This window comes from Spermophilus citellus (assembly GCF_964194105.1).
Source record: "Spermophilus citellus genome assembly, chromosome: 2".
NCBI lineage: Eukaryota > Metazoa > Chordata > Mammalia > Rodentia > Sciuridae > Spermophilus > Spermophilus citellus.
Genome location: NC_138183.1, coordinates 12,312,008 through 12,321,605, shown reverse-complemented (window position 1 = coordinate 12,321,605; position 9,598 = coordinate 12,312,008). Strand labels below are relative to the sequence as shown.

General features: G+C 44.4%; 1 protein-coding gene across 1 annotated transcript; it reads left to right on the top strand.

The window, feature by feature from the left end:
- Positions 1–4,679: 4,679 nt before the first annotated feature.
- On the top strand, positions 4,680–5,612 carry LOC308640172 (olfactory receptor 1L4-like; the record flags this gene model as incomplete). The annotated part of the gene is made up of 1 exon (XM_081278451.1): positions 4,680–5,612. One exon carries the CDS (start codon positions 4,680–4,682, stop codon positions 5,610–5,612), a length of 933 nt encoding a protein of 310 aa, XP_081134577.1.
- Positions 5,613–9,598: the final 3,986 nt, after the last annotated feature.

Here is a 9,598-nt window from a genome sequence, read left to right as displayed (position 1 = left end):
AGTGTCTGTTGTGATATTGCCTTTTTCATCCCATATGTTAGTAATTTGAGTTCTCTCTCTTCTTCTTTTCGTTAGCGTGGCTAAGGGCTTGTCTATCTTATTTATTTTTTCAAAGAACCAACTTTTAGTTTTATCTATTTTTTCAATGGTTTCTTTTGTTTCAATTTCATTGATTTCTGCTCTAATTTTAATTATTTCTTGTCTTCTACTACATTTGCTGTTGTTTTTCTCTTCCTTTTCTAGATTTTTGAGGTGTTGTGTGAGTTCATTTATTTGTTGGTTTTTTCTTTTTTTGAGGTAAGAACTCCAAGAAATGAATTTCCCTCTTAAAACTGCTTTCATTGTGTCCCATAAATTCCGGTATGTTGTGTCTGTGTTATCATTTGACTCTAAGAATTTTTTCATCTCCTCCTTTATGTCTTCTATAACCCATTGATCATTCAATAACATATTGTTCATTTTCCATGTGATGTAGGATTTTTCCTTCCTTCTTTTATCATTGATTTCCAATTTCATTCCATTATGGTCAGATATGGTGCATGGTATTATCTCCACGCCTTTATATTTACTAAGAGTTGTCTTATGGCATAATATATGGTCTATCTTTGAGTAGGATCCATGTGCTGCTGAGAAGAACGTGTATCCACTTGATGATGGTTGATATATTCTATATATGTCGGTTAAGTCTAGATTATTGATTGTGCTGTTGAGTTTTATAGTTTCTTTATTCAGTTTTTGTCTAGAGGATCTGTCTAATGGCGAGAGCGGTGTGTTGAAGTCACCCATAATTATTGTGTTGTGGTCTATTTGACTCTTGAACTTGAGGAGAGTTTGTTTTATGAACGTTGCAGCTCCATTGTTGGGTGCATACAAATTGATGATTGTTATGTCTTGTTGGTGGATGGTTCCTTTTAACAGTATATAGTGACCTTCTTTGTCCTTCTTGATTAACTTAGGTTTGAAGTTGATTTTATTCGATATGAGTATGGCCACTCCTGCTTGCTTCCGAGGGCCATGTGAGTGGTATGATTTTTCCCAACCTTTTACCTTCAGCCTGTGTATGTCTTTTCCTATCATATGAGTCTCCTGAAGGCAGCATATTGTTGGATTTGTTTTTTTGATCCAGTTTACTAGCCTATGTCTCTTGATTGGTGAGTTTAGGCCATTAACATTTAAGGTTACAATTGAGATATGATTTGTATTTCCAGTCATGCTTCTTTATTTATTTATTTTAGTTTGGTTAGTTTTGCTTTTTGGTTATTTTCCTCCCCCTTTACTGAGATACTTCCTGCTGTTAGTTTTGGGCACTATTTTTCACATCCTCTTCTTGTAGTGTTTTGTTCAAAATGCTTTGCAGAGCTGGTTTTCTTGCTGCAAATTCTTTTAGCTTTTGTTTATCGTGAAAGATTTTAATTTCATTGTCAAATTTGAAGCTCAATTTTGCTGGATATAGTATTCTTGGTTGGAATCCATTATTTTTCAGCGTTTGAAATACGTTATTCCAGGATCTTCTCGCTTTCAAAGTTTGTTATGAGAAATCTGTCGTTAACCTAATTGGTTTACCCCTGAAAGTAATCTGCCTCTTTTCTCTCGTAGCTTTTAATATTCTCTCCTTGTTCTGTACGTTGGCTATCTTCATAATTATATGTCTTGGGGTTGGTCTATTATGGTTTTGAATGTTTGGGGTCCTGTAGGCTTCCAGGATTTGGCAATCCATTCCATCTTTCATCTCTGGGAAGTTTTCTAGAATTATTTCATTTAATATGCTGTCCATTCCTTTGGTTTGAATCTCTGTGCCTTCTTCTATCCCTATGACTCTCAGATTTGGTTTTTTTATGACATCCCATATCTCTTGAATAGATTGCTCGTGGGAATTAAGCATCTTTTCTGTGTTGACTATATTCTTTTCAAGTTGATAAACCTTGTCTTCATTATCTGATGTTCTGACTTCTACTTGATCAAGTCTATTTGTAATATTCTCGTTTGAGTTTTTAATTTGGTTTATAGTTTCCTGTAATTCTAGGATTATTGTTTGATTTTTTTTTAATATCTCTATCTCCTGGTAGAGCTCATTCTTTGCCATTTGAATTTGTTTGTTTAATTCATTTTCAAAATATATTTTTATTTCTTGGACTTGCTGTCTCATGTCTTCTCTAATATTCCTTTCCATTCGAGTTAGGTATGCCTTGAGTTCTTTCCCTATACCTGTTTCTGAAGTTTCTATGTCCTCCTGTAGAATTGAGTAGTCTTGCATTGTTTGTAATCCTTTTTTCCCTTGTTTTCTCATGTTGTCCACGTTACTTTCCAGCTCTTTTTGATTGTCGTGTTTCTGCTCTCCTCTATAGATTTGTTTTGTTTCTGTATTACTCTGATGTCTCTCCTTTGTGTTGTTGAAGTATGACTGCTAACGTGGATTCCGCTGGGAAGGAATTCCGACGTTCGAGCTCCAGTGACGACACTACTCTGCTATGACGGGCCCCAGTCTCCTTGCCGGGGTGCCCTAATGGGCGGGTGTGACTGGACTGTCTCTGTGTGGTTTCAGCTCCCGGTCATGGCAGGCGGGTAGACTCCAGCCGCCCAGTATCACAGGCCGCGGGCAGGTGATCCGTCACCAACGGGAGGGCGTTCTCCTACCGCCCAGTTACGCGGGCAGTGGGTGAACTGTCGCCGGTGGGCCTGCAGTTTACAGCTGCCCAGTCGCGAGGGCCTTGCCTCTAGGCTCCTGGTTTCTCCTGCTAGCCTTGGTTTCTCCTGCTAGACCAGATTTCCCCTCAGTGATGATTCTCAGCAGTTCAAACTGTACTCTGTGCCTGTTTTGTTGTTGCAATCTGTCGGACAGTGGCGGTGGATACTTCAGCTGTCCAAGATGGTGGCCGCTGGTTACCTTAGTGGAGTGTCCCTTGTGGGGGGTGGGGCTGTACCGCTTCCGTCCCCGTCAGCAATCCCGAACTCAGCCCGGGGGTCAGTGCGGGCTTGGGCTTGGCTGGTGGGATACCACCGTGTCGCAGCCACTTAATTCCCTGCTGACTAGTTAACCCCTTCTCTGGGGCGCCACGCCTTCTGTAGCCTCGGGGCAGGCCGCGCGTATCAGACAGCCTGGATCTCCGGGGTCACACCGTTGGCTTTTGGGATCCCCGGCACTCTATGGTTTTGATTTTTTCTGCTTGCCCCCCCCCAGCGCTGGCTAGACAAGTTTTGTTTTGGCCGCTGATGGGGGGGAGGGGTTGGGGGTCAGGTGCCTCTAGCTCTCCTTTAGTCTTTATGCAGGCTCACTCTGATAGTCCCTCCCCCTGAAAGTCTAGGAGAGATTTTAAGCGAAATCCCCCTATGTATGGGGGCTGAGCTGGGTGACACACACCTGTTTGTTGCTGCAATCTGTCGGAGAGTGGGGGTGGATACTTCAGCTATCCAAGATGGTGGCCGCTGGTTACCTTAGTGGAGTGTCCCTTGTGGGGGGTGGGGCTGTACCGCTTCCGTCCCCGTCAACAATCCCGAACTCAGCCCGGGGGTCAGTGCGGGCTTGGGCTTGGCTGGTGGGATACCACCGTGTCGCAGCCACTTAATTCCCTGCTGACTAGTTAACCCCTTCTCTGGGGCGCCACGCCTTCTGTAGCCTCGGGGCAGGCCGCGCGTATCAGACAGCCTGGATCTCCGGGGTCACACCGTTGGCTTTTGGGATCCCCGGCACTCTATGGTTTTGATTTTTTCTGCTTGCCCCTCCCCAGCGCTGGCTAGACAGGTTTTGTTTTGGCCGCTGATGGGAGGGGGGGGTTGGGGGTCAGGTGCCTCTAGCTCTCCTTTAGTCTTTATGCAGGCTCACTCTGTTAGTCTCTCCCCCTGAAAGTCTAGGAGAGATTTTAAGCAAAATCCCCCTATGTATGGGGGCTGAGCTGGGTGACACACACCTGTTTGTTGTTGCAATCTGTCGGCGAGTGGTGGTGGTTACTTCAGCTGTCCAAGATGGTGGCCGCTGGTTACCTTAGTGGAGTGTCCCTTGTGGGGGGAGGGGCTGTACCGCTTCCATCCCCGTCAGCAATCCCGAACTCAGCCCGGGGGTCAGTGCGGGCTTGGGCTTGGCTGGTGGGATACCACCGTGTCGCAGCCACTTAATTCCCTGCTGACTAGTTAACCCCTTCTCTGGGGCGCCACGCCTTCTGTAGCCTTGGGGCAGGCCGCACGAATCAGACAGCCTGGATCTCCGGGGTCACACCGTTGGCTTTTGGGATCCCCGGCACTCTATGGTTTTGATTTTTTCTGCTTGCCCCTCCCCCAGCGCTGGCTAGACAGGTTTTGTTTTGGCCGCTGATGGGAGGGGGGGGTTGGGGGTCAGGTACCTCTAGCTCTCCTTTAGTCTTTATGCAGGCTCACTCTGATAGTCCCTCCCCCTGAAAGTCTAGGAGAGATTTTAAGCGAAATCCCCCTATGTATGGGGGCTGAGCTGGGTGACACACACCTGTTTGTTGTTGCAATCTGTCGGCGAGTGGCGGTGGTTACTTCAGCTGTCCAAGATCCTGATCAATTTTATTTATTTGTCTTGAATTCCATAAGATGAACATATTTTTCAATGACTAACAATTGGCACTGGGCTATGTTTATAGGCCTGAGGTCAGGGGAGAAGCAGTCCTGAGAGATTGCCCTGCACATCTGTCCCACGCCTCCTCCAAAACCTGTCCAGAGACATGGAGTTAAAGAACCAGAGCAGCAGCACCTCGGGCTTCATCCTCCTGGGCCTCTCCTCCAACCCGCACCTGCAGAAGCCCCTCTTCGCCATCTTCCTCACCATGTACCTGGTCACCCTCGTGGGGAACATGCTCATCATCCTGGCCATCCACTCTGACTCCAGGCTCCACACACCCATGTACTTTTTTCTCAGCAACTTGTCCTTCATGGATATCTGCTTCACAACAGTCGTTGTGCCCAAGATGCTGGCGAATTCACTATCAGAGACAAAGGGCATCTCCTATGTAGGCTGCCTGGTCCAGATGTATTTCTTCATGGCCTTTGGGAACACTGACAGCTACCTGCTTGCCTCCATGGCCATTGACCGGCTGGTGGCCATCTACAACCCCTTCCTCTATGATGTGGCCATGCGCCCACACCGCTGCCTCCTCATGCTGCTGGGTTCTTGCACCATCTCCCACCTGCACTCCCTTTTCCGGGTGCTACTCATGTCTCGCCTCTCTTTCTGTGCCTCCCATGTCATTAAGCACTTTTTCTGTGACACCCAGCCTGTGCTAAAGCTGTCCTGCTCTGATACATCCTCCAGCCAGACTGTGATCATGGTTGAAACCCTGGCTGTCATCTCAACCCCCTGTCTGTGCATCCTCTTCTCCTACCTGAGAATCATTGTGACTGTGCTCAGAATCCCCTCTGCAGCCGGCAAGTGGAAAGCTTTCTCTACCTGTGGCTCCCACCTCACCATAGTGGCCCTGTTCTATGGGAGTGTCATCTATGTCTATTTTAGGCCCGTGTCCATGTACTCAGTGGAGGACCGAGTAGCCACTGTCATGTACACAGTAGTGACTCCTATGCTGAACCCTTTCATCTACAGCCTGAGGAACAAAGATATGAAGAGAGGCTTAAGGAAATTAAGGGACAGAATTCACTCATAGAAAGAATGAAATGATACAATAGCACAATTGGAAGATGACCTAAAAGATGATCAGGTTATCTTTCCTCCTAACCATTTTCCACAAGGTCATGAGTGGTGGTGATGCTGGCTACCAGTGAGGACACTGGATGGGAACAAAACACTTGGTTTCTCTCCATGACATTGACCAAAAACACTCAATACCAAGTTAGGTGTTACTGGAAATCTATATGTCAGGAAAACAGTTTTTGCAATCCTCTATAGACTAGTAACTATACAAAGGAATAATGTATCTCCAATAACTCTTCTCAAGAAGTTGTAAATCCTGCTTATTTTCAAGAAGAGATTACATGGACCTGGTAGGATTTTGAAAAGGCATCTTGGATGAATGACCTAAGGCCCCTGACTACTGGACTGAACACTGACAGAGGAAGCTTCAAAAGATAAGGAAATGGCCACAAGCAATGGCGCACACCTGTAATCCCAGTGGCTCGGCAGGCTGAGGCAGAACGATCATGAATTCAAAGACAGGCTCAGCAATTTAGTGAGAACTTAAGCAACTCTGCAAGACCCAGTGTCTAAGTAAAATATTTAAAAGGGGGCTGGGAATGTAGCACAGTGGTTAAGTGCCCCTGGGTTCAACCCCAGTACAAAAAAAAAGGATAAAGAAATGGGCAGAGCAATTCAAATATTGGAAACCAATCTATCATGCAGAGACAACAAACATAGTATTGTGTTTGAGTGAAAGGGAAAAGCCCTATGAGGCTTCTTTGGTTTAAAGGAAAGAGAAAGACAGAAGAAACTGCAAACATACTTACCCTTCTCACCCACACTGAAGTGTCATGACAGGTGGATCCTTGGCCATGAGAATCAGTCCTTCTCCCAGCCCCCTTAACTCTTCCTTTGTCCACACGTCCAGCATCCACTAAGCTGTCCTTCCATGTGCTGGAAAAAGCAATATCTATCAGGCAGCCTCAGCTCAGTTGTGCTATGGAAATAGTAACTTCAAAACCTTAGGACCACAAAGCCAAAGCTTTACTTCTCATTTACACTAAATGTCACCATAGAATAATGTAAGGGTGCTGTTCATTTTAAACCCTTAGGGACCCAAGACTACGAGTCAGCCACCATTATAAACATTAGTCTTCCCTTTGTCAGAAGCTGAGAAATGCTGCTGAAGAATTTACATGTCCAGATAAATACTCTATCCCAAGAGTGACCCACACCACTTCTGACTAGAACTCATTGCCTGTAAATAACCTCATGACCCCACACAAACACTGCGAGCCAGGAGGCATGACCTAACCATGTACCTGCAATATCAAGAGCCAGAGAGTTTGGTGAACAGAATTCCTGATGGCTACACATCTAGAATAACATTCAAACACCTCAGTGTGGTAGTTGCTTCATAAAGTCTTTTGACTATGCTACTGTCAATAACAATAGTAATGCAAAACTGACACTCTCTCTAGGTCCTTCTTCCTCAAACATTTCATCACATTCTCTCTCTCAAAGGGTAAAACACTGATTGCAAACTCATCCTTATCTATGACTTTCTGGAAATCTTCAGTGCTTCCCAAAATGTTCTTGGTGCTTCCCACAATGTCTAACTGAAATTCCAACAGTGGATAACTCACTGAAGTCATCAATTACCTTGAATATACACAACCCAGGAAGAAGAGTCACTTGACAAATTAGAAACGAGTACACCTGACAGGAATGAATGATCCGAGACCACATTTCATGTGGGAGGTGGGAGCAGAGCACATGAGGGGACCAGAGAGATAAAGAGAAGTGGGAAGAAATTTAGAGACCTGGAGGAGATCACTTCAGCAGAGAGATGAAGAATCAGCCCTCAAAATCAAAAAGGAACAATTCCAAGCCCTCTTCTAGTTTCAGTGATTCTGCATTCTTCCACAACCGGGAACTGCTAGTCTCTGGTTGCTCTGAGAACGAGTCTTTACCAAGGGTAATCCGGTCAAATGTCACATGGGGAAATGCATCCTGGATGAAAGAGAGATGCTGGGGTTTGAGGAAGCTGGATGGTACACTATCGTGGTTCCAGTGAAAACTGAGTCCTTTCATGAATGGTACAGTTTGCACTTTGGGCCCCTTTGAGGGGTCTTAATTCAATTTACCATACAGGAATAGCATTGTAGAATATCTGATAAATGACTGTTACCCAAATGTCCATAGAAGATTTTTAGCTTAATAGTAAGAAACAAACAACCGAATTGAAAAATTGGCAAAAGCTGAAACACATACCTCACCAAAGAAAACACACTAATGGAGAGTAAGCATTTAAAAAAATGCTCCGTGTCATTTGTCATTAGGTAAATGCAACTTAAAACAACATTGAGATACCACTACACAGCTATTAGAATGGCCAAAATCCAGAACATCAATAATAATAAAAAATGCTGGAGAGAACTCAAAACAGGAATTCTCTTTGATTGTTGGTTGGAATGCAGCCCAGCACAATCGTTTTGAAAGAGAATTTGACAATGTCTTCCAAACCTTAACATACTCTTACCAGACAATCTAGCAATTGTGCCTGTTGGTATTTATTCAAGTGTGTTAAAAATTTATGTCCCCACAAAAACCTGCACATAGACATTTGTAGCAGCTTTATTCATAATTGACAAAACATAAAATAGAAGTAATCAATACCTTTATAAATAAACTTTGAACGTGCAGACAATGAAGTCGTGTTTCGTGCTATAAAGAATATTAAGCCATAAAAACATATGGGAACAGCTTAAATGTGTATTACTAGGCAAAAGAAGCCAATCTAAAAACCACTTATACTGTGTGAGTCTAACTATACTACACTTTGGAAAAGGCAAAACGATGCAGACAGAAGCTAGGGGCAGACAGGGGTGAACAGATGAAGCACATAGAAATTTTAGAAAAATAAAACAATTCTTTGTGGTAGTGTGGTGGCAGATACAGGTCCTTATATTTGTCCAAACCTATAGAATGTACAACACCAAGAGTTAATCCTAATGCAACTATGGACTTAGGTGATAGTGATGTCTAAGGAAACGTTCATCAGTGGGAACAAATGTACCAGCTGTGGTGGGGATGTTGGTAGTGGTGATCTAGGAGCAGGGAGCAGAAGGGAACTCTGTATTTTGTAATAAGTATTTTTTGTGCATGTAAAACTTCTCTAAAAACTAGAGTCTTCTTAAAAGGAAAATTTTTAAATCTATTTAAAACTTGTGATTATGGTGCCATTTACAGATGAGGACACTATACATAAGTGAGGCTAAATAACTTGCCAAAATCCACCCATTCAAAATTGGGGGAACTGGGATTCCAGTATAAGCCATCTGCCCTAAGAAACTGAGGTAATAAAATGTTTTGGAAAGGCAGATGGAAAACAAAACAAATATTGAGGCTCACAAAGGTTAAATATTTGTCAAAGCTACAAGCTTGTAAGACTCAGGAATCTCCTCAATCTGACTCCCAGGCCTACACCTTCAAACCTTTTCCCAAAACACTTTGGATGCAGAAAACAACCCTCGGGGATATCAGGGGCCATTGCCTGTCCTTCCAGGTAGGTACACCTAAGCCTAAACACAGGTATACACAAACAGAGACACACATGTCTAACACCCCTCCACCCCTGCTGCTCCATGGTTCCAATTCCCTTCCCAGGTGTAAGAGGCTCACCTCCGGAGCCAGCTTCCCCATGGTGATGTTCTCCCCTCCTGGGAAGACCACAGCCCAATTCCCACCCCGCCTCATGGGCTCTGGCATTCAGACAGGACAGACCCCTGGGTCTCCCTTCCTATCACCAATTCCCACTGTTGGTAGGAAAAAATCAACGCACTTCTGAGGCTAGAACATCACCTCAAAAGGTCTCCTTCTTCAGAGATTTGGAGTCTGATCTTACACACCTTGCAAACCACAGCCTGCTTGGGACCCTGAATCTCCCCCTTCACGCCCAGGTAGGTAACAGGCTGAGGGACTTTCGTAACTTGGACTGGGGGACCAACATCTTCA